General features: G+C 46.9%; 1 protein-coding gene across 2 annotated transcripts in view; it reads left to right on the plus strand.

Moving 5' to 3' along the window:
• Disc1 (DISC1 scaffold protein) overlaps positions 1-26,206 on the plus strand; it is a 215,724-nt gene that overhangs the window by 160,647 nt on the left and 28,871 nt on the right. For both annotated transcript variants that reach the window (XM_034522637.2, XM_076916049.1), the window contains exons 10-11: positions 10,103-10,163; positions 23,368-23,641. In XM_034522637.2, coding sequence (XP_034378528.2) covers positions 10,103-10,163; positions 23,368-23,641 — 335 coding nt within the window. The remainder of the gene's footprint in view (positions 1-10,102; positions 10,164-23,367; positions 23,642-26,206) is intronic.

Here is a 26,206-nt window from a genome sequence, read left to right on the forward strand (position 1 = left end):
ATGTATGCATGTGTGTGCTTGTGTATCTGGGTGATGTATGTCTTTGTGTGAAATATATATATATATGTGTGTGTGTGTATACATACATACATATGTGTGTGTACATTTGGGTGATGTATATATGTCTTTGTATGAGTATATGTATATGCATGTGTATGTGTGTGTGTGTATATACATGTGTGTATGTGCATGTGTGTGGAACCTGGAGCTCACCAGCTCAGCCAGGCTGGATGTCCAGGGCACCCAGGAACCTGCATGCTCTCACACTTGCCCCGCAGATACTTCACTCACTGAGGTCACTGTCATGGCCCCTAGTGTTTGCTTTTTGCTATGACATGTAAGCTAAACTTAGGTGTTGTAACTGTCTTTTTGGAGGTTTTCTTATTCACACTCCTGAGCACTGTAGGGTGAGAGGCTTTGAGCCTGCTGCCCATGGGACCTGGAACAGGTGACATCCGGTGGCCGGGAGTGGCACAGTTTTCTCTTAGGATCCAGGTGCTTGTCATTTTCTCACCTTCTCCTTGGCTGGAGGAATCTTTTCTATAGAGGGCACTCTGGCGGTTTCCTTTGGTCTTCTCACAGCCTGGCAGAGGTGAGGGAAGACTGCATCTTACACATAAAACAGATTTATTCTGATTTCTAAATATCTGTAAACCAACAACATGATGGCCACTCTCCGTTGCTGTGACAAGTATCTGTGTGTGGATGAAGAAGAGAAATCCACTTGATTCTTGGATTTGGAGGCTGGAAGTTCAAGATTGAGCAGCCCACGTATTTAGCCATTAGTGAGAACTTGGTGGCCCATGACTTCCCAATGGCAAGAGTCCCTGGGGAAGAGATTGCATTTGGGGACCAGAGGGATACCAGAAAGGGAGTGAGGGACCAGGTTCCTATTTATAACACATCTTTCTTGGAAGAACAAACTCTGGGAAGACTTAGTCTCAGGGATCAGAAATACTCCTGTCCAAGGGCAGCAGAGTCAACACCCCAGGCCGAGGGCCCAGCTTCCGGTGCATTTATTCCAGGCAGGAGGACAATGGCTTACACTGTGCTGTTTAGTGATTTACTGTCTGATGACATGAGCTGGAACTCCCTTTGACTCCTGTCATACCTCACCCCATGCTCCCCTTCTGTGTAGTTTTGGGTGCACAGTTGACCCTCCACATCCGTGGTTTCCATATCCATCAATTCAAACAACTTTAGGAGAAAGAAAATTTTTTTAAAAAAAAACTGTGTTTAGCTTGAGCATACCCAGGACTTTCTCTTTGTTTTTTATTCCTTACACCGCAGAGCAGAACTGTGATCTCCATGACAGGAACACTGTGTTAGGGATGAAGTCAAGCAGAGCTGGTTTAAGGTGGAGGGAGTATGTGTGTTTGCTAGGTGCAGACATGTCTCTACTTTTCTTGAATCTTCACCATCCTTGAGGAGTGATGGAGGTGGCCTGCTGCAGATACCAAAGGGACAGATGCAGTCTAAGCTGAGATACCCACACGCTCTTGCCTTGTCCACTCTGGGCCTTGTTTTCCCAGGACTGGTGTCAGTCTGTCTGTCTGAGTTCTTTGTTATTCATCCACTGCTGGTGGCTTTATAGCCCAGAGTCTGTTTCCTTGGCTGACTCAGTTCTCTTAGAACTATATCCTCTTTCTTATGATTCCCTGTGGGAACATGATATCTGGTTTGTGTTCAGTGAGATTGCAACACTTAGTATACACAGTGCTGGGCTATAGTTTAAAGCCAGGGAGAATGGTGTGCTCGCATGTGGGTGGCATTTAGCATGCCACTGTAGGATGCAGAACTGGATGCTTGTACTTCCTCAAGCCCCTGGACTATACTCAGGGCTGGGGCTTCAATAGAGAGAATTCATGTTCTTGTTGTGGGAAGGCCCTAAGTAACTGTCTTAATTAGCATTTTACTTCTGTGAAGAGACACCATGACCAAGGCGACTCTTATAAAGGACATTTAATTGGAACTGGCTTACAATTTCAGAGGTTTAGTCCATTATCATCATGGTGGGAACCATGGCAGCATCCAAGAAGGCATGGTGCTGGAGGAGCTGAGAGTTCTACCTCTGCCGGCTGGCAGCAGAAGGAGACTGTGTGCCACACTGGGCTAACCTTGAGCATTTATAAGACCTCAGAGCCCACCTCCAGCCCACCTCCACAGTGACACACGTCCTCCCACAAGGCCACATCTACTCCAACAGCCCATACCTCCTAATAATGTCACTCCCTATGGGTCAAGCAGTCAAATACATGAGTCTATGGAGGCCATTCAAGCCACCACAGTAACTTGTGTGGTTTGGAGATTTTAACAGCTCTGTAGGAGCCACAGGGCTAGAAAGCAAGGTTTAGAGGACCAGAGAGGGTAGAGGTGGATAGAATTGGGAGGCATTTGAGGAGGGTGCCTGGGTAGTAAGGATGAGGGAGTCAAGTCAATGGTCCTGTGTTGACTACAGAGGTAACAATGGGGGCATGGGAGAAACAACAGAACACGGTGGTCCAGCATGGTGGGGACAATGAAAGATGGTGGCTTGGCCCCAGAAGCTATCCAGACCCATCTCCCTCCTCCTCTGCTCATCTCTGAGAGTCAGCTACATTCTCATGCTGTCTTTAAGCAGACTGCCGTTGCCAGCCGTCCCCACCCAATACTTTACTGCTAGCTTTGGAGACTAGCAGTCTCCACGGTTGGCTCCGCCATGCTGGAACATTCCAGAAGGAAAGTTCTATGGGTTCAGGCCCAGGGCAAGTGTGGTAAGGAGCTGCCTGTGTCAGGTGTGCTGGCACATGGCAGGGGAGAGTGGAGGAAGAGCAGCCGCCCTGTAGGGAAGAGGGCCATATTCCAGGGGAAGGGGCGGCATGTTATGTAGAGATTGTGTAGGGCGGGTCACAGCTGGAGTAGGCTGTTGATCTTAGAATAGCTGGCAGTGTTTGGAAGTTCCATCTTGCTAAAGCCTGCTGGTGTTAGAAGCCTCAGGCTGGGGCTGCTCACTCGTAGAGACTGTTGGGAGGTGCCTCCCACGGTTGGCGGAGAGCATGAGGGGCCAGATTCCTCATGTTGCTATACTTTGTCTGTGTGTTCCTCCCTCCCTCCCTCACTCTCTCTCTCTCGCTCTCTCTTTCTCTCTGTGTATGTAGATGCTTGCGTATCTGAACACATGTAAAGGCCAGACTATAACTTCTGTCCACTTTATGTTTTGAGACAGGGTCTCCTCTTGGCCTGGAGTTCACCCGTCTCTGTACCACCAGTGCTGGGGTTACAAGTGTGTACCACCATTCACAGAATTTTAATATGGATGCTGGAGCGGAAGCTCAGGTCTTGAACTTGTGCAGTCAGCACATGATTGATAGAGCCATTTCCCAGACCACTTGCCTTGTGTTCTTATTAGTATCCGTTCTGGAGTGGGGTGGGGGGCACAGACCACAGAGTGGTGTGACTGTGGTACTCCTGCCAGGAGGAAGGCAGGATTTCCCTCTGTGAATTAGAATTCTTTCAGTGAAATCCACTGTTGTGCTTCTGGGCAGCTGGGCAGTGACCCCGCACACTTATACCCCTGGGCTTTGGTATATCACTGAACTGCGGTGCAATTTCCTCGGAACAGCTCCCCTGGGCCTTAAATCCCTGTCCTCAAAGGCTCAAAGGGATTTAGAGCAGCACTGTGAGAGCTCAGCGCAGTAATGATGCACAGGGATTGTCCCACCAGCGCCCAGGGTGGGCTTGCTTTCCCTAGCCTAAGAGGATCAAACGCGGATTTGTTTTTCCACAGCAAATATTTTAAGATAGTTTTCCATTTCAAAAGAAAGGTGCAGATTGCATTCCTTGATCTGTCTGACAAAAGTGAAGAGAATTATATATGTGTGTGTGCACGCTCACATAGTGCACACGAGCACTCGTGTGCATATTCCAACAAACGGGTGCATTGCGTGAGTACACACACGTTTGTAAACTTACAAGTGTCCAAGCACATATGTGTACATGAAGCGCGCACGTCCGTGTGTAAGCACATGAGCATGTATGCATGTGGTCATGCCGGCACATGCATGGGTATGTACACATGCATGCATCCACGCACTTGTTGACAGAGGAAAGGGAACTGGGGAGTGTATTTTCTCACACATATGTTGCTAGGTAAGGGAAATAAATCAACATTGTAAGCAACTTTCAAAATACTGTAAATTAATTTCTAGGTCACAACTTCTCTGCATTTAAATGTGCTGGGAAGCAGAAAAGCAGCCCCAGGAACCTGCTGCTGTCAGCAGGGATGGAGGACAGGCAGCCAGTCTTTCCATCAAGGGAACATTCGGCGAGGATGCCTGTCGGGCTGGAAGTGAGGCTGCTTATTGCTGAGAGCCTTGGCGACTTTTTTCTGACCTGCTCCACACTCTGTGAGCAGTTGGCTTTGTCCTTGACTCCTGCAGATATCAGGCTGTGTGCTTGAAGGACATCAGGAGATGGCCTGGGGGAAACTTGGGTGGATCTGGGAAAGTGGGAATCACCGGGTCATGTGATACCCAATTAGCTGGTGACAAACTTGGCAGGTGGAGCTCTGGCTTTATCCCCCTGCACAGCCAAGGCTCACAGCAGCTCCCTAACGTCCACGGGCTCCTTTCCTTCCTGTTCTCTCTCCTTCCACCTCGGCTGTGAGTATCAGGTTGGCATTGTCTCGAGGTGTACAGTGGGCTCAGGGACAGTCTGGCACATTGGGGCTCAGTCTCCCGCCATCCCACCGGGTAGATTGGAAGCTGGGCGTGAGTGTCGGCTGCTCTCCCTTCTTGGAAGCAGAGCCTGCTCTTCTCCAAGGATGTTTTCATACATCGGTCTTTGACACTATTTACGGCGTGAGGTCCCTCCCAGTGTCTCACTCACCTGGCTCAGAGAAACAGGCAAGAGTGAATCCAGGCTTACATCCATGTTCATGTATGGCTGTGATAGAGATGATGGGGACATGGAGCCTGTCCTACCAGGCAGACTGTGTCCTCTATGACCCCATCCTATTCCTGTATTCGATGATCATGCACTCCACCCAATAATCTCTAATCACAATGCAGGCTTGGGAGAAATGAGATTAGTGGGAAGATGAAGTGAGCCGACATGCCCAGTATTCACCGTATGTGCCATGGCTGTCCTAAATTACCCATGCCCACTCAGGCACCAGGAAAATCCTCTAATACCTCTCTCTCAGATACCTTCCTCCAAGTCTCTTTTATCCCCCTCTGAGGTAGGCCTAAGGCCTCACATGTCTCCTTGAGGAACCCAGAAGGTACGCTGCCTGGAATGGCTCTCTGAGGCTCACCCTAGCTTTGCTGTCACCCTGTGATGGCTCCCATCACCAGCTTGCTTTGCTTTCTTTTTTTTTGTGACAATATTTTTTTAAATACATTTAGTACAATATATATAGGTGGATGTATATATAGATCATAGCCATCCACTCCTGTTTCCATTCAGCCTCCAAGGGTGCCCTGATTCTCAATTTCATCCAGTGTCATATCTTCTTAGTTTATTAATAACTCCCTGAATCCAGCTAGCACCGCCATCTGTAGATAAATGCGTGGCCTTCCACCAGAGCATAAGCAACCCACCAGTGACCACATCCTCAAAGGGTAGTGACTCTCCTTACCCTCTTCCCACAACAGCCATCAAATTGCCATAGCTTCTCCAATATGGGCAGAGCCACCGAGGCCTCCCCATCATACAAGAATTTCGTCCGGCTCCGTCTTGTGTGTGTCATGGGTAGGTAACAGCTATTCCGAGTTGATGGGTTACAAGAGCCATGCCGTATCCAGATATCGATACCTCGAAGATCTCCTCCTCATCTTACCTTCCTTCTACCTTCTCTTCTGTGCAGTTCGGGAATTTGATGTTGACGGCCCATCCACAGATGGTCACTCAGGGTTATCTAGACTCTGCAGTTGGACTGGTTCTGAGCAGCCTGATTTTCTTGAGCCCAGCATGATGTGGTATCCATGGTACCAACATAGACTTGAGTCCAGTATGATCCATGGTACCAACATAGGATCTGATATGGCAGCTGTGTTAGCTGGAACTCTGTCGGGAGCAGCTTTGCTTATACACTGAAGGCTTAAATCAGCCATAGGCCTGTCAGCCATACATGCCTGCTAACACAAAGTCTTGGTCTCTGTGGGTAAACACTGGCCCTAGAACGGATAGCTGTAGATCTTGTAAACAGGAAGCCTTAGTGGAAAACTACCAGCCTGGATAAGAACAAGTAGTCATAGGTCTTGTGGATAGGTAGCATTGGTAGAAAGTACCAGCTTAGATAAGAACAAATGAATCATAGACAGAGTCATAGTGACCTGTTCCCTGTTTCTTCACCCAGCCAAATCCTGTTCTGGAAGATATCTATACTCCCCCTGAGAACACCTACACTCCTGTGTCATCCCCTTCCCCACATCCTGCCTCTATGTGTATATAACCCCTGTGTGAAAAAAATTAAATTGCAGTTTGATCAGCCTATAGACAAGCCATCATTCTTCGCGTACCCCTGTCCTCCAGTTCTCTCTTCCGGGTCTTCTGATCCCAGTTCAATGACCTATGGGACTGGGGCAGAACTCTAAAGAGAAGCCCTTTCTGTTAGCACATCTTCATTTTCCGGGACCTACAGCCAACTGTTGTCCTTTCTCTCTGCAAATCCCTTCACTATAGGAACAGACAGGGTAGACTGAGGGGCAGCTCACAATCTGAACAATGCCTTGCAATGTTTGGTGGCTGTGTGGTGATGCTTCTGGCTCTGGAGACTCTATAAGGAATATCTAGCAACCTTGGAGTGTGATGAGCTTCCAGCTTCAGGGTTCTCTCTGCAGAGCCCTATCCAGCCAGAACCACCATATACCATTGCAGTATTGACTCTGCAGGCATGAAGACGCAGTTGAACACCTGTGCAACCACAGGCAGGACACCCGCAGCCTGGAAGAGTGAACCAAGATGAATATGAACGTTAAAGCACAGAAGCTGGGAGAGGCTGGGAGATGGCCCGTGGTGGCGCTGACTTCCTGCCTTTGAGTGTGATATTAGATGCGTGTAGAATGGCTTTGTAGAAAGGATTCCCCCAGCTCTCAAGGCCCTATGCAGTCACTTGGCCTATTTCATGTGCCAAGACAGAATGGCTTCAGGATCATCTTCCTCAACTTATGCCATCCCTGGGGCTTTTGGGTCTCTGGGATCACACTGAATTTTTGTACATGGTTTAATTTTCTACACAAACTTGGAGGGTGGTGAGTGCCTTGGATATATGAAATTTGTCAGGATTCCAGTTTTTCTTTGGTTTTCTCATTTTCCTTCTGATTTATTTATTTATTTATTATTTACTAAATGGAAGTTAATTTTGGCTAAATTGTGTTTGGGTGTTGATCTTTGAAATCTATTTTGCAAAAATAGGCCAAGCATTACTTCTATTATTGTGAGTGTGTGTGTGTGTGTGTGTGTATCCAAAGAAATGCACTTGCATGCACATGGCACACATATATATACCCACAGGGAAACATACACATAAAATATAAGCAAGTTTTTTTTTTTTTGAAAATGTAATAACAGCTGACCGTAGCAGCACATGTCTTTAATCCCAGCACTCAGGAGGCAGAGGCAGGAAGATCTCTGGGAGTTTGAGGCCACCTTGGTTATAGAGTAAGTTCCAGGCCATCCAGGCTTCTACATAATGATACCTGTAAAAAAAAAAAAAAAAAAAACTGTAGTTAGGTGGTGGCACACACCTTTGAAACCAGTGCTCAGGAGGGAGAGGCAGGCAGATCTCTGAGTCTGAGACAGTGAGTTCCAGGACAGCCAGAGCTACACAGAAACCCTGTCTCAAAAAACAAAACAAAACAATAACAAAAAACCCAGATGTACCAGCATGACAACTAGTTAGCCTGGCCTCTTTGGATCCTTTGATTCTAGATCCTTTTTATACTTAAGTAGCACCAAGAACAGGGAGCTGGGGAGGTGGCTCAGTGGGTAAATTACCTGCTGAGAACACAAAGACCTGAGTTCAATGCCAGCGCTCATTTAAAAGCTGGGCTCGTGGTGGCACATGCTTGTCATCCCAACACTGGAAGGTAGGATCCCTGAGGCTTGCTGGAGAACAGGCCAGTCAAATCAGTGAACTCCGGGCTCAGGAAAAGACCCAGTCTCAAAAAGTAAGATGGAGAGTGACTGAGAAAGACACATGATGGCTACCTCTGATTTCTTCACACACACATCCATACACACACACATCCTCATCCACACACATACACATGCACATACATACACACATATACATGCACACACACATACATATACACATGCACACACACATGCACACACATACACACATATACATGCACACACACATGTACACACACACATATACACATGCACATACACCTACACACATGCACATACATGCATGTACACACACAGATACACATGCACATACGCACACATGCACATGCATATATACACACACATACATGCATACACATGCACACACATACACACACATGCACAAACATGCATATACACACAGATACACATGCACATATGCACACATGCACATGTACACATATATACACACACATACATGCACACACATACACACACAAGCACACAAATGCACATTTGCACACACAAATAATACTATATATAGTGCCTTGCATGAAATAGGACCTAAGTTAAACACCTTTGACACCGACCTATGCTTGTGGCATATATTCTGCTAAATATTTTCTCAAATTTACCACATTCAACCATTAATTAGCTTCCACTTAATTTGGAGTCATTAAACTAATTATTTGAATTCCGTTCTAATAGTAGCATAATCTGAATATTGGATTCAGTTGGCAAGTAGGGACTACTGCTTCGTGCCTCTCCCCCATAAGAACCTGAGGGCCCATGGCTGTTCCCTTTGGCATCTCCTGAGCACCCTCCCTTGTTCTGGGGAATCACCAGTCTCTCAGACGTACCTCTCTAGCAGACTCGGGATGGACAAGCAGGGGACTGAGAAAAGAAAATGGATCTTGTTTTCAGTCAGCGTGTTAGAAGTTGTATTATCTTGCAAGTTAGAAGTCTAAACTCCATGTCCACACTCTGGCCTGATTTGAGGACTGTGAACTGACTCTGCACATATTTCAAGGTGCTCTTACACTGCCTGGTTCAGTGTGGTGGTGTTCAGTATGGTGGTGGCAGGTGATGGGGTCAGGAAACTCTTATCCCAACAGTGATCTGCCTAGGTTTCTTACAGTATATTTTGATCATAGCCATCCTTGGTTTGCCCAGAGCCACTTCCGAGACAATTTTATTTTGACTCATTGTTTCAGAGAGAGAATTCCATCATGTGGGTCAGGCATGGCTATTGTAGACACAGTGGTGTCATCCTGGTGGGGCAGTGGAGGAGAGAAGGATGGCTGTGTCCATAATCATCTTGGTCAGGCTGAAGCAAAAGCACATAGTAACTTTAAGGCACACCCTTGGCAACATATTTGCCTTTGTCTACATTATGTAGCAGTGTGAGCATGGGGGTGGGGGGGGGTGTCAGATCCTCACAGCTTGGTGGATCAGGAAAAAGAAAGCTTGGGGTGGAGCCAGAAGCAGATACCACCATCAGAGCTGGCCCCAGGGACCCACTTCTGATAGCTGGAGACTGAACATCCAAACAGTGTCCCTCTGGAGGACACATCTAAAGCTTAACATGAAGTCTAGCACTTAGTGTCTGATTTGTTTTAAAAAGTATTAGTTTGAAAGCCCAGGTTGTTTATAAATGTGAGTGCATGCCAGTTTTCATTAACAGAGGCTATCTGTTTTGGAAGAGAGGTGTTGTCATGCACAGTGATGGACTGACAGTGAGCTACCTGTGACAGTATCAAGCCGGGGTGGCCCAGTGTCATTACCTGTGCCCGATTCTGGCTAAACAGACAATTAGAGCCTCTGCACACTTCCAGTGCATGGCTCCAGGCAGCCACTTGGACGGACTTTCGGGTCTTCCGAACACAGCATGCTGTTATTATTAGACCCTTGACCAACAATCCTTTGTTTTCAGCTTTTAAATGAGCGTTTGTGGTTTTCTCTCAGTCTGGGCTACAGCTGTGCTCACGTTGGGTTTTTCTTGCAGAAACACGCGTGAAGGCTACCACTGTGAAGTGCATGGAAGTGTTGGAAGGTCAGCTGAGCAGGTAAGGGGCGGTTCTTGTCCTATAGACTCTGGGTATATCTGCTTGTTTTATTAGAATTCAGTGAAGGCAAGGGAAGGGGCCAGTCGATCTTTATAATACATTAACAAAGAAAGCAGGAAAACACCCAGCATCCCCAGGGGAAGGAGCAGGTGCTGTTCCAACATCTCCTAGCCCAGGCTCCCCTTTGACAAAGCAAATAGATTAGAATGTTTAAAAGCATCTTGGCGAGAACACAGGGCAGTTCTCACATCTCAGAATAAGAAAAGCCTCTTTGGGATACTGAGCTGAGAATTCACGCTGCTTCTGCTTTCTGCTGGAGGGGTCTTAAGGACTGTGAACCGGTTTACACGGTTTACACGCAGAACAATGCAGGAATCTGCATTGTCGACTCTGTTTTGAATCCCGAATCAAAACCAGCATGAAAATTCCTGGTTGCTTTTTTTTTTTTTTTTTTTTTTTTTTTTTTTTTTTTTTTTTTTTTTTTAAATAAACCCAATTAGGAATTCAGATCGGAGAAGCATTAGGGACTCCACAGCATGTCAAGCTGTTTCTGGTTTGCTGGGATGTCTACTTCTGGAAATAAACCCCAGCCAGCGGGATCTGGTCCTAATTAAGGGAACAAGTTCCACAATGTAGTCTGTGCCTTTCCTCCCTGGCAGCCAGTTTGGTTTTATGGAAACATCTTGCTACTATTTTGGAAATTGCTAAGTGGCTCTGAACAGATCTTTCTTAAACCTTTGTCTGCCAAGACAGTGCCAAGGCCTCTCCCTTCAGGATGCTGAGGTACGGGATTAGCCTCAGGTTGCAAGCCAAGTCCTTCCACCTACCAACTCAATCTTGCTGCCCCTAGATTCGGGGAAAGCCCTGTCAGAGCTGGTCATTGTGCATTGGGTGTCAGGAAGCTCAGGGGCTTGGATCTGAGTCTGGCGTTCCTTCTGTGTACTGGCAGGGGTGTTCTGACACACCTCTCTCCATCTTATTACTGATACCCTCTTTTTCGGGCATGCAGGCCACCTGAGGTGCGACTTACAGTCATCTTAGACTAACCTGGACAGACCTCTGGGGGTCCACACTGAGGCATCTCTTTCCCAGGAGGTACCAGCCTTATGATGGATATAGTATAGAATAGAGTTTATTTAGGTGTGGGGAGGGGAGTTGAGGGAGTAGAAACAGAGAAAGGCAGAGAGGAAGAGAAGATCATCTTAGGACTCCTGGAGCATAAGTACTGACAGAAAGACAGACACCTCCCCAACTGTAGTCCTGCACCTATGACCTACCAGCCCTCAGGAAGGATTGACCATCTCTCCCTCTATTTTTTTATTTACTCTTCTTTTATATGGGTTGATTCTTTTATATCAATATATAGATATATAGATATATAGATATATAGATATGTCCAGACCCATTTGCCTTGGCATCCCATCTTTATGACACACAGTAGAATATTAAAAACCACAACAAAGCCGCTCCGAGGAGACTCGCCCACTCACTGTCCCCTTTAGGCTGTTACTGAGGCATTTAGCTCTTTCCCCTCAGGGCTGAATTTGGCTTTAATTCCCATCTTCTCAATTCCCACATATTTTCCCTTAGTCTTCTGAGTGAGTCAGAGGAAATATTAAAGAATTCCTACTTTTTGCCTGTGGGTTTTTGTTTGTTTGTTTTTGTTGAGAGTGTCTTTCTGTGCCCTACGTGTGCCATGCCTTGAACTCAGGCCCTCTCACTTCAGGCTCCCAAGGCTGAGATTGCAGGTGTTCACCACAACTTTTCTCGGCTCAGAGGTTTTTACTATGGTGCAAGAAAGACAGCTCAGTTGGTAAAGTGCTGGCTTTGGACCCATGAGGACCTGTGTTTGATCCTTAGACTACAGGCTGAATAAGTGAGCCAGCCGTGATGGTGCGCACTTGGGACTAGGCAGGCAGAGACAGGTGGGATCCCTGGGGGTCACTGGCCAGCCAGCCTAGACTAATTGGTGAGTTCCCAGCCAGGGAGACATACACACCAAACAAACAAACAAACAAAAATAATAAAATAAAATAAAATAAAACAAAACAAATCCAGTGATTGACACAGAAGCCTCCTCCTTCCCTCCCTCCCTCCATCTCTCTGCTCTCTCTCTCTCTCTACCCCTACCCCTCTCTCCTCCTCTTCCCTCTCCCCATCTTTTTTCCTTCCCTATCCCTCTCTCCCTCCTTTTCCTTCCTTCTCTCTCACTCCTTCTCTATCCCTCACTCCTTTGTAGATGAAGTACATGCATTACAACCATCTCCTGTCTTATGCCTGTAACCACTGCAGAGGAGAAAATCCTTATTGTCCAGTGGAAAACCAGCGCCTCAGACTGACAGGAGCCAAGCCTCACCTACCCCCACGTAGGATGCAAACACGGGGTTTGTGTACACCCACAGAGCCCATTGTGTGCCTGGTTGGAGGGGAACATCCTTTATCTTTCTGCACTCTCTTGGCTCTCTGGGGGCTGTTTTCCTGGACTTGAATCTAAAGCCATTGCTGAGAATTATCAATGCAGTTTCGTGGCTGCTGGTTTATTTGTGTGTCCTTGAGTTCTCCTTCAGTTCTCAAGTGTTTGCTTGAGGGTGAGTCAGACGTTCACAATCAAAGCAGAAAAGGCCTAAGTTGGCTTCGTCTTTGGATGTGAGGGTGCTCGGAGGGATCCTGGCCCATCGTGGAAAGGAACACTCAGGAACTCAGGTGTCTTATCTCCAATTTATTTTGAAATTAAGAGCTTGATAACCTTTTTCTAAAGGAGATCTGGTTCTTAAAAAACAACAACAACAACAACAACAAACTCTAATGTTTACCTACTAATTATCTGGAGGTTTTGGGGAGAATACCCTCATAGGCAATGGCAGACAGGTAGGTTACTCAGCTAACTTCCCAGAGCTGAGCAAGGCCAGAGAAAGCCATTGAGTGTCTCCCAAGGCTCCTGGACACACCTCTCAGCCTACTCACACCAACTATCTGCCTTCAAACCGGGAGCCAGGGGTGGGAGAAGTCAGCAGAATAGGAGTAATAGAACCTGGTAGTACACCCAAGGCTCCCTGAGTCATCACTGCCACAAGCAAGTGTTCCCCAGCAAGCTGCCTGCTCCCTGGTGGCAAGAGTCAGGACAATTCAGAAAGAGAGCTCTGAGCTCTGGCAAAAAATTTCAGCTCTCTTGATAGATTGTCTCAGAAGCCACCAGTCCCTCCTTACCAAATCATCACAGGTGACAAGCAGAGTCCACCCTGATCTTCTCAGTATTACAAACTAAAATAAAACACCAACCACAGGCATTACCCTGAGGGTCTCATTTCTATTGAGGCCTTTATCACAGGTCATCTTAAGGCCCTGTCTCTAACACAGGTAAGAAAACCTCCAAGCATAGCTATACTGTGTCTGCTTCCATTCTTGAATTTGGTGACTGCAACGTGCACCCTCAAATCCGAAGTCAGGGTGGAGGTGTCACTCACGGATGGGCTTCTGAGGAAGCCTCGTGGACCATCTCTCCTGGTTGCTGTGAGACCTGGGTAGAGGGTTCACAAGTTTAAAGTCTGGGCTCAGGAATAAGACTGTCTAGATCTGAGTGTGATCCCTTCCGAGCTGCGGCTGTTCACCACACGATAAATCTCTCCAAGTCCCCTTTTTCTATCATAAAAATGAGACAATTGCAGAAGAAGATAAAGGATGCTTCTTATATGCAATAATGACTGGATAAATGAGACCTATTATTCATCAGTAGCAGTATAAAACCACAAAAAATATGATGGGATGAAAAAGATCTGCTTTGAGAGACGGGCGCTGGCTCAGCCAGCGAAGTGCTTGATATACAAACACAAGGACCCGAATCCAGCCCCCAGAACCCACATTTTAAACCCCAGATGTGGGGGTACAGGCTTTAATCCCAACCCTGGGAAGGTACAGACATGAGGATTTATGGGGCTCACTGGCCCTGCCCACTTTTCAAGTTTCAAATCAAGGAGAGATCCTGTTGTGTTTTATAAAAAGAAAGAAAGAGCCAGGAATGTTTGGTGTGGGGGGAAGGAGTGACCTCCACGGGCCCATGGTGAGGCATCCCTTCCTCCTGAGGTACCAGCTACAGGATGGTATAGTATAGAATAGAGTTTATTTAGGGCGTGGGGAGGGGGGGGAGAGAGAGAGAGAGAGAGAGAGAGAGAGAGAGAGAGAGAGAGAGAGAGAGAAGGCAAGCAGCCCCTTTTATAGTGAGTCAGGCATACCTGGCTGTTGCCAGGTAACTGTGAGGCGGAGCCTAGAAGAAATGCTAACAGACCCCATCTTAGAAAATAAGGTGGCCAGCACCTGAGGTTTCCTTTGGCCTCTCCATGTACACACATACATATGCACATACAAGAACACTCACACAATCTCATGTTAAAAAAAAACAAAACCCTCAATCTCTTATTTTCTAAAAGCAAGAGAGACTGACTCTCTTGCCTTCCTAGTGAGTCTCAAGGTCATGGCAAGTTCTCAGCCTCCATTATGTAAACAGCCTGCTCTTTCTGTTGCCTGCCTTCTGGCCAGATGCCGACAGCTCCCCCCACCCCCCCAAGGAAAAGACACGTGGTAATTGAGTCCTTGTCAGTGGCTCTGGTGGAGAAGGAGAGCCAGCAGTGGTTCCCACATGTAGCAACTGCTGGCTGAGATCCTAGAGTCACCTGCTGCCTTCACGGCCGGCCGGCCGGCCACACACCTGGCACTGGAGCTTGTGAGCAGGAGAGTCCTGACCTTGTGGGTCCCCAGCCCAGGAATCAGCTGTTTGTGTCTTCTGAGCTCTGCATCTCTGCATAGTGATCCTTTGTAGACGGCCAAGAGCATCTGCGGTCGCCACAGGTCCCTATGCTACCTCTCTTTCGATAGTTCCCAGAGACAGTGGAAATGTCACCCAGAGAAGATAGTAGATAAAGGAGCAGAGGCCTGAAGTAACCCTGGGCATTGTGCCAGGAGGACCACTGTGCGACATGGTGTCAGCCAGAGTGAGTCCTTTCGAGGAGGGGGGCCGATTACTGCTGTCACTTTTCTTGTCCTTGACTTGTAATCATTACACGGACGTGAAGCTGTTTTTGGAGATAGCCTACGTTACATGGCTTTTCCCCAGGGAAGTCTGAACAAATGCCCATTCACCCAGCTAGGGCCTCAAGTCCAACCTGGTGTAGTGATGAGCTTACTGGGATGATAGGTAGGTAAGTGGGGGTTCCTCACAAGAGCACGACAGCTTTCAGGCAGCTACAGCAACAGTGTCTGCCACAGCGACTGCTGACCCTTAGACCTTCCTAGGAACGGGCAGCTTCTGGGAGAAGATGTGGGTGGGCCAATCTCACAAGGTTCTTGTGAAGTTCAGCTCAGGTGAATCAAGGTGATAAAGCCGAGTCACACCTGAGGACGCGTCCAAAAGCCACTTCACCCTGAGCCTTCGCATTCCAGGGTGGCTTTCACACGTTTAAAGACAACCGTTCCTGAGTATAGTCATCTTAGCACTTACAAGGTGAAGGCTAAAGAATTAGGAGTTCAAAGTCAGCCTTAGCTACATATTGAGCATAGCGAGTGTAAGGCTAGCCTGGGCTATACGAGACACTATCTCAAGAAAAGGCACACACACAAGAAGACAATTATTAATTACCAGGGAGTGTCCAACCTCAGGTGAGTTTAACTACTCGAGGCAAAAATCTTTTTGATGCATTTGGCCGTGAATTGAAAAAATCTTAAAGAGCCATTAAGGTTCAGTCAATATATCAGTGGCAGAGATACAATTTGTCTTTAATGAAACAAGAAGAGTTTTTAATGATTCCAGGGCATGTTGAGATTGCCTGATAGTTTAATTTGACAATGTGCCATGAACCCGTGACCTCCAGACAGATGGGTTCTAATGTCTCTGCTGCTGGGGTGGGGGGAGGTTCTCAGACCCTCACTCTAGAAGACAGGCACTTCCAAGACTATCAGTGACTCTTCTCTGCTTCACTAGTGAACCACAGCCATGGCAAGCACACAGTGGATATAGTATTACCCACAGGGTTCTGAGTCAGTCTGCTTCCACTTTCCCCTGCCTGTCCCTCCTGCCTGTCCCTACTGCCTGCAGCTGTGTGTGATGAGAGCATCTGTGATGAGAGATGAGTCCCATGTTCAAAGCCACCAGGCTCTGGGCTATTATAGCTCAACCCCATACCAGCATGTAGTGCGAGATCCCCCCTCAAGCCCCAAAGGAGAACTCCTTAGCTTCCATGCATCCCAAACTCAGCTATGCTCTATGTTCGGGAGCACAGGCATGTATTCGAATACTTGGCTTTTCATGTGGGTGCTGGGGATCTGAACTCTGGTCCCCACAGGTGTGCAGCAAGCACTTCAACCACTGTGCTGTTTCTCCACTCTCTTAGCTATGCAAAAAAAAAAAAAAAAAAAAAATCCCCAGATCATTGAGATGGCTTGTCCTACAAAGCCTGATGACCTGAGTCTGACCTTTGGGACCCACGTGGTAGAAGGAGAGAACTGGTTTCTTCAAGTTGTCCTCTGACTTCAACATGTAAAATGTTGCACACCTTCGTATGAGCATGTGCAAGCACACACACATACACACATAAGTGTAATTAAATGTGTTAAGTTTCCAATGGAAATCATATAATTATTTCCTGGATGAAGCCTAAGGTGAGAATCTCGAAGAGATGACTTGTGACAACTACACAGACCATCTGGGTGGGTTATTTCCTTTATTGTTCTGTAAATGAGACCGTAAGCAGTGCCGTGGTTTTTCCCAGAGGGGCCGCATCCCGCTGGTGCGGGCTGTAGGATGTATTCAGCCGGCTCTCACCTGTCTTAATTGACTCTTGTGTGGATTTCTCCATCGCTGCTCTCAGTGGAACTGCTCTTGTTCTGACAATGGTGTTTGCCGGTGCTGGCAGTTACCAGACAGAAGTGGCCCCCGAGGCTGCTGTGACACAGGTGTGTTCATTTGTGTGGCTCACTGGAGTATGAAGGAGAGATGGGTTTTGAAGGGTATCTCCTCCTCCTGCTTGTCAGAAGGGCAAGCTGCCCTGGCGTTTGCCTGACCCTGTCATCTCTAAGTGACTGAGTCAATAAGAGGAAGGGGCTAGTCAGCTTTAGGTGAACAGTCTGAGAGTAAACGTGGTCCCATGTAGGTTTCATCATCCAAGAGGGGTCAGTCTTTCGACTTTGTGATATAACACGTTCATCTACAAAGTTCACTATGGAAGACCCTGCCAAAAATTTCTATCATAATCCCCTTGTATTTTTAATAACTTGCAACATGTTGAGTCATACTCATGGTCATGCTTGGCCACGTGTGACATCCAGGTAGCAGTGGAAACACCTGGTGGACTTTCACACAGAAGCCTGGAACCTGGTTCTCGTCTGAAACTCCTTTAGTCTGAACTCTTCTGACAGTCAGCGGACTGATGTCCTGATAGTCTAATCCCCAGAAAGACAATGCTGATTTCAAAGGGGGTGCATGGAATGTCCCATATATCTTGGCTTCTTGGCAGTTCTTATACTATTGGTTTTTGGGCTTTGACCCGCTGACCCCTGAAAATATTAAGCCCAGTCAGGTGATCCCCCTGCTGTTATTGATTTGGCTGTATTTGATTAGACATCTCCCTCCCCACTGGACCTCACAATCCAATGTGGGGAGCACCCTGCTTCTCATGGGAAGGTAGAGAGATTGCATGACTTAATAATCATCTTTCCAGTGTGGCTTGATGGGCTCTGGGGGCCTTCCATCTGCCAACTTTAGAGAAGGACATACTTCAGGACTATCTCTACAGCGTGGAGATAAAACCCCTAGAAGGGCTTAGAGCAGAACAAAGCATGGCCCAGCACTGTGCTCTCTGGCACTGCATGTGCCTCAGTTAACCACGCATAGAGGCTGAGAGACCGCCACAGGCAAAAGGACAATGGGACCTGGCCTCTGAGGAGCTTGAGATCTCATAGCTGAGATGCAGAGAAAGCCCAGCGTCCTCTGATGGGGTCGGGAGCTTGATGGTGGTCCGTGTGCCCTCCAGATTAGGAACTGTGTGCTCAACGCCAGTGGGAAACACACAGGGAGGCAAATATTTGCTTGAAGAATGTCTTTCTGACACTCCAAGGTACGTTTCTCGACTGAAAAGTCAGTCACTAGCTCCTCCGGTCCAGCATTAGAATCAGAGAAAAACGATTCCACAGCAGAGACCCCTCGTTTGGTACATCCAGCAGAGATAATGTGACCAGCATGCAAGGCACTGAATACTGATAAGGCTGTGACAGGCCATGCTTAGACTTGATGTCACATTCAGATGGTAGCTGAGAGATGAAAAGCAAACAGAAATTAATCCCCCTCCAGGAATCTCATACACATTCACTTAGCGCTAGCTTGTTGCTCAGAGGTCCGTCTCCCGTTCTTCCCATTAATAACTATAATCAAATGTCCATGATCGGTTTCTAGCAACTGGGTAATTGCTCTGGCTCCCCCATTTTCTGGGATGGGCGATGTGTTCGCAAGATGGGGCAGTTGTGTAACTGTTCTGTCCACAGGAACTCCGGAAGTCAGCCATGCCCTGCAGCTGTGAGTGTCAGCCCACTTGCTCTCTGTGGAGTGAAGGAAGGAAGTAATTTTATTGTGCTATTTTTAGACTTCAATTTAGATTTCAGCTGTTATGATACTCTGTGTGCCTGGATAGATAGAGATGTCTGCACACAATTCCTCAGTACAGTTCTGGGTCTGCCCTGGGCTCCGGTAGGTCACAGATTTCTTCTCAGCCTGTAGCCACAGCAATGCCCGGTCACAGTGGCTTCTCCTGCAGCTGAGACCTGCCGGGTCATAGGGTGATGGTGCCATCCTCCACCCACAGTGCTTGGCAACCCGATACTTCCCTTTACCTGAGGAGGTTCAATCTGTTCTCTCCTATGCACGTGTAATGGGCACCCCACAATTCTGTGTAAGTAGACTCAGTTCATGGCCATCTTGCAGTTTGAGACAGTTTTCTAGCGGCAGTGGATGGAAGCTCCAACAATCCTTTCTCATAACCCAGAAGGGTGAGGGCACCGGGCTGCCTTTGCCTCGGGTATGGAAGATCGCTTTGAACCTCAGCAGAATTCCTAGTTCTTCAGTATCAGGAGTGGAGCTAGTCTGAAACACCAAGGGGTTCTTGAGTGTGTGCCAGATGTACCTGCCTGAGCCTATTGAGTGTCAGACATATGCCTGTTAGATCTCTGTGCCTGAGAACCAACCCTGTAGATACTGGAACACAGTGACCATTGACCCACAACCTAATCATTGCCAGCACAGTCTGTAGCACTGGTACCAACCGTGACATCACACACTGCCACCTTGAACTATACAGGTCAGAAAAGGATCCTAACAGGATTTCCCATGTGACATTATAAAGTGATCTGTGGCCAGGAAGTGGTGGCGCACGCCTTTAATCCCAGCACTTGGAAGGCAGAGGCAGGCGGATTTCTGAATTCGAGGCCAGCCTGGTCTACAGAGTGAGTTCCAGGACAGCCAGGGCTACACAGAGAAACCCTGTCTCGAAAAACAAAAAAAACAAAACAAAACAAAACAAAACAAAAAAAGTGATCTGTGTTCATGGCCTCTTCTGCTTCTTCCTCTCCCCTGGCATCCTCTCCTTCTTTTCCCTCATCCACTTCCCTTTTTTCTTGCTCCTTCTCCATCAGATTGCAGACTGTTTAAATAACCTGCCACAGCCTGGATATCTACTCTCTGTCTCAATTAAAACATTGATCCTTAATCCCCAGTGCAGTGGTCATTGGGGTGTGGCCCTCAGCAGTTATGACTGACATTAGCATCTCTATGAGAGCGGTCTTTGCTTCTCCCGCCTTAGCTCAGCAGCTAGACATCGTTGTCTGTGGGGCGGTGTACCCTCTGCAGACACCAGATTTTCTGGTACCTTGATTGTATATATGTTCAAACTTCAATATATGTATACGTATATATCCAAATACATCTAGATATTTGTTTTGTCCTTCCGAGCTGCTTAGAAAGCTTGTCCCCCTTAGACATTGTACAGATAATTTGAAATTTGTGTTTGGTTCGTTTGGTCTTGAGCAGCCGAGAAGCCAGACAGAACAGCCTTTCCATGTTCACCGTGAGACTTTTAATTTTTAATGTAACCAATTCCATAGCAATTACCATGAGGAAGGCTTCCCTTTTGTTAACCTTTATTAGGATGGATACTTTGCCAGTCTCTCCGGGTGGGTGTTCATTCAGTTGTAAGCTAAATTAATACTTTACTCCCATACATTGCAACTGCCCAGTGTTTTATCACAATAACAGATAGGGAGCTAGGATACCTGCGTCTGTGAGTTGTTGATAATCTGCAGCTTTGGGAGAGCGTATGCAATCCACGGCAGGCCGGCTTTCCATAGCAAGAAAAGAAAGCAAGTCGTTCTGATGTGTGGTTTCTGAGATGCCCAGACTCCTTCAGCTGCATGGTAAGAGATCAGCTTGGTCCAACGCAACCACTTTGGTTTGCTCACAATTAGTGTGGCCCAGATTCCAGAGAAAGGATAGGCACTAGGTGTTCAATTGTAGGAATGGCAGAGTTCAAAGTATGTTTTGAAGCCTCTACAGTGAAGTCCTAATTGTGAGGTTGTTTAGGAACTAAGTGGCAGAATGACGTGTTACACCCGTGGCACCATCCGGTGCTGTGGACAACGGAGCTTCATCTTGTCAGTTTGGTTGGATTTCAAAGTGACTAGGAGATTACAAAACACCCTCTGGGTGCATCTTCGAGAGTTTTTCCAGAGGTTATAAGACCCACTTGAATGTAAGCAGCACCATCCCATAGGCTGGGGCATGTTGGAAATCCCAGCACTGGAGAGGCAAACTCCTGGCTCAGTAAGAGACCAGAGACTGACCTTTAGCCTCTACACATGCACACATACACACAAAATAAAATCAGCTTAAATTTCTTCCCCAGAAAGTGAAAGGGCTGGAGAGATGGCTCAGCGGTTAAGAGCACTGGCTGTTTTTGCAGAGGATCCAGGTTCGATTCCCAGCACTTCTGAGGCAGCTCACAACATCTGTAACTCTAGTCCAGAGGATTGGATGCCCTTTTGTAGCCTTTGCTGATACCAGGCATACACTTGGCTCACAGATAAACATGCAGACAAAACACCTAATCACGTAAAAATAAATTTAAAAATTTTTAATTAATAAAAATAAAGTAAATCAAAGAATAAAATGTAAACATAGTGACTTTTTCTCTCTGTTGGAGATTAAATTGCTCAGAGAATAGAAAGAATGCAGACACATGCTTCAGTGGCTTCTGTTGAGAATTAGAAGCATCACCTTTGTCCTTTGGGGCTGATGTTTTTCTTCACTGAGGGTCTGTAAAAGAACCTGAAGATTTTCAAAGTTCCTAGAGAACGAGATAATCCCTTAAAAGTGAGTAAATCGGGAGGGATATGTTGGTAATAAGGGCTGAAACTTCAGGTGTCTGTGTTAGAACTCAGATTCCCAGGGTTTTGTTTTTTGTTTTGTTTGGAAAGAATGTCTCACTCCAGCCCCAGGATAGTCAAGGCTGGCATTGAATTCATAGCAATCTTTCTGCCTCAGCCTTACAAGTCCTGGGGTCACACCCATGAGCCACTATGTCCAGGGTGTTCCTACTTCAGTAGAGAGGCAGGATGCCTCCCCAAGTCCCTGCATGCCAGCATTGTCCCCAACAAAGCATGACCACACTCGGTCCTCCACGGTTGTGCTCCATTAGTCCTGTAGGCCTCCTTTAGTTTTTGAGAAGGTGATGACAGTGCTGGGGCCCAGCTCTCTATCCAGACCTCTGAGCTACTGCAGCTCAAAATATCATTCTCGTCCTCACAAGGCTCAGAGGCTCTGAGTCACTGGTGAAGCAATTTTCGTTAATGACCCAATTACTCTCCTAGGCAGGAAGAACAGGCATCTCCCCCCACACAACCAACCACAACTCTCTTTAGTACAAACAGATGCAAAGAGCAGGTGTCATGGAAACTCAACCCTTGAAATTATCACATAGTCCACAAGGAACACTACCATTTTACACCCACACACGTGATTTGCCACATGGCTCACACCTCTGAAACTGGCACCTAGTCTTCAGTGAGTGTGTTCTAGAGACAGCTCAAGACCACTCCCACTTTCACTCAGACAGGAGACCGCCATATTTCACCAATCACTGCAACATTCTACAGGTTATAATGAGGAAAGTTGTTGGCCTCTTTTCCTGGGAGCCTTAAGAGACTTGCAGCTTGTCCCATGATCCCCGCTGGCTCCTGGAGTGCAGGGGTCACAGAGAAGCTTTGACTGTGTTGGGTCCCAAACTGGAAAACATACTAGTGAATATCTTCAGTTTGAAGATGAGATCAGGAGAGAAAACAAAGACTCTACATTAAGTCTGCAGGACGATAAAGTTATAAATTCTGGAAGTCAGTCATGCCAGCCTGGGAAATATTAAAGATCGACAATTCTGATAGCAAGTGTGTAAGGGTCATGAAATAAAACTTGTTTTTCTTTAATATTTAAAGTGTTTAATATTCAAAGATTTAAAGGTACATCTGTGGATATGGTTAGAGAACTTCTTAGACAGAAATAGAGACTCTTAAGTACCTTTGTTAGAACATTAAGAGAGCAAAAAGAAAGATTCGAAGGGGAAAAAATGATGCAGGAGCTAAAGATGAGCAATAAAGAGTATGTGTTGGTATATATGTATATATGTGTGTATATATGCTGGTGTGTATGTGTGCATGTATGTGTTGGTGTGTGTTCGTATGTGTGTATGCATGCATGGTGTTTGTATATGTGTGTATGTGTATGTATGTATGTATGTGTTGGTGTATATATGTGTGCATGCGTGTGTGCATGTGTGTGTGCGCCTGCTGCTGGTAGGATGAGGGGTGACATTCTGGGTAGTGGAACAGCACCTACGGAAGCCTGGGGCAGAACTGGGTGGGTTTGTTGACTCCAACAGGAATAGAGGGTAGGATATGCCACATTGAGTAGCTCTTCTTGGAAGCATAAGTGAGATTCTTGCTGACCAGGCAGCTAAGAAGGATCCACATGAATGTCACCATGAACACAGACACACAGGTTTAGTACCTCTGTGTCCCCTGGTTGATAAGTTTTCTCTCTGTAAAATGATGTTGGGGGTAACCATTGATGGGTAGCGTGAGCCATCGCTGGGCTAATGTCCATGCCTGCCTGCTTCTGTCTTAGCTGTAGGTGCCCACTGCTTGGGAGAGTGTGGAAGGCAGACTTGGAGGTTTGTCGGTTGCTAATGCAGAGCCTGCAGCTCCAAGAGGTGGACAGCGGTCCACACTCAGAAGACGAGAAGCAGGTGCACAGCACGGGAGCGGCCGCCCAGACAGCCGCCCTGGCTGGTCCTCGAACACCCCGCCCTGAAGAGGAAAAGTCCCCCTTGCAGGTGCTCCATGAGTGGAACACTCGCTCAGCTCCCTCACCACACTGTGCTGCAGAACCATGGAAAGAGGTTTGTCCTGTGTGTGCAGCTTTGTCATCTTGTGCAGTTTGGGGAAAAGAACAAACAGAACTCAGAGTGTTTCCATAGGCCCTCACAAAGTTCTTAAAATGAATATAACTCTTGGGTATGATAACAAAATAGCTTATAACTTTTGGAAGCTTAAAATGTAGATGAACAAAAGGAAAAGCTTGGCATGTTAGCTTTCTTTTTAACCCTAGTTTAGGTGTCCCCATTATTCTGAGGAAGTTAATATAGAGTTATATATATAGTATGCACTATGTATCTTATCCAACATATGTTGTTATACAGACCATATATTTCGCATCATATATTTTATTGTATCTCTGGAGCCTATAGGTTACAATGTATCATTTATGAATTCAAACATTCTAATGCACGTATACATGTCATTTTCACAGAAAACAGACCATGACTAATGTTTCTGGTTCCTGTTTTCATGAAATCAAAACAAAACAAAGAGCAGAAAGCCCAGTTGTTTGGCCTGATACATTCTGATAAATTTGACCTGATAAATGTGCATTTCTATTAGAACCTGAGTTTGCTTTTTTTTTCTTTTTTTAAATCAGAGGCTGACCTTGAGCAGTGGAGAAGGCTCCCTCGCCCCTCCCTTTCCCCTTTCTACTCCCTCCTACATCCAGAGGGGCTTCCCTGAATGCATGCCTTCCTTTCCTCTGAGCCTTCCAAGCTCCTTGTTTGTTGGCTTTCAGGCGTTCTCTCAGCTTCTAATGTTGTTAGAGAAGAGGGTGGCTCTAGCTGCTGCCCATCCCTCACCTTGACTTCTCGGCCTTATTGTATCCCCTCCCTTTTGCCAAGACTCAGTAAGATGTAAGGGAAGGTGGGGAGAGCACCCTGGCCAGTCCATGGGCATCCTGCCCATCCTGGCCAGTCCATGGGCATCCTGCCCCTGGGTGGGACAAGAACTGTTACGTTACAGATCCTGTGCCCTGTGCTCAGCTTAACTTCTGGTTGCTGTGTCTATGCTGTCTGAGGACTAGCCCTGGTCCTCCTATGTTTGAATGTATGTCCCCATGAGAAGTGTCACTCTGGGTCCCCTTTGGATTCACAAGTGTCTTGGATCTTAAAATAATAGATGTTTTGGGGGAAGGGCAAAATGACGGGTCCAGAGACCAGTATTGTTGCCAGGTAGCTGGGAAAAAGAATCTGGGAGGGTTGAGAGATGTGTTCTGTCTTGTGGTGTAGTCACCTGATGCTGTATAACTCTGAATCACGGCTTTCCAGCAAAGAAAAGAATGAATATTATTGCACATAACTTTCCAGAAGTGGCTAAGAGTTTAAAGCAATGTCTGCCTGCTTGAAATCAGGGCTGTACATGAAACAGGTGAACTTGGCTCAGGACTCGAAGTGTTCAGAGGAGGAAAGGCTGAGCTCAGTGTGGGAGAGGCCAAGCATGGAGGTCTGAGCCTGGAGTCTCTCTGCTTGGGTTCTGTCTCTGCTGCTGGTACGCCATATTTTCTTATTCGCTGAAATAATACCAGTAACAACATGGGCTGGGGACGGCTCACTGGGTAAAGTGCTCACTGTGCAATTGAACCTTAGTTCAATTCTCAACACCCACATAATAGGTCTGGCATGGGAGTGCAGGCTTGTAATCCCAGCACTGAGGAGGTGGAGACAGGAGGCTCCCTGGGATTTGCTGTGTTTGCCTAACTGGTGAGCCTTGGGGCAGTGAGAGACCCTGACTCACAAGAAACACCTGAAGTTGACTCAGACCTCCATATGCACATGCACACATATGAATGGTCTCCCTGTGCACACACATACACACGTGCACACCCTTCTCACATGCATGAACGTGCATGCAAGCTCATACACACATACCTGCACATACACACTCAGACAGACACACACAGATAACAACGGCTATAAAAGTCAAGAGAGAATAATCAGAACTAAGTTTCCAGTTGCATTCATGACCTTTCCTGTTACCATGGCCCGGCAGAATCAGGAGAGAAAAGAATGTCTTTGGCTCATTATTTCAGAGGGCTTAGCCTGTTACAGTGAGGTGTGTGTGAGCAGAGCAGCCTATGCTGTGTTAGGTGCAGACTCTGTGCACGCGGTAAAGCCTAGCCTGTGCTGATCTCTGTGTCTCTGCCTGTCTGGAGGCCATGGCACCTAGAACAGCTTTTGCTAATCCAGTTTCCTCCCATTATCAGGAGGAGAACTGAGCAGTGGACAAGAGATGTGCCTAAGGAGAGAAAGGTTTACCAAAGGGAAAGTCTTGCTTGTGTTTGCTGGAAGGCTTTAGACCCCTGAGGCTCAGAGGTGTGCCGGTTAGGGGTCTCCTGGTGAAGGTGGTTTTGCTTTCCTGTCTTATTTTTCGGGGGGCTATTGAAGTCTGAGGAATGATGTGCTTATCTTGAGGCAAAATGTTCCTTTGCTTTGCAGCTCCAGGTATGTTTGACTTTGCAAGACTGCTGTGCTGGGCCACCCCACACTGGTTTTGCTATAGAAGCATGGCACCCTGGGGGCAGGCAATTGCTTTTCAATCCAAATCTTCCATGACAAATCGTGGGCTTCTTACAGTGGTCCACG

Source organism: Arvicanthis niloticus, chromosome 18 (assembly GCF_011762505.2).
Source record: "Arvicanthis niloticus isolate mArvNil1 chromosome 18, mArvNil1.pat.X, whole genome shotgun sequence".
Lineage (NCBI taxonomy): Eukaryota > Metazoa > Chordata > Mammalia > Rodentia > Muridae > Arvicanthis > Arvicanthis niloticus.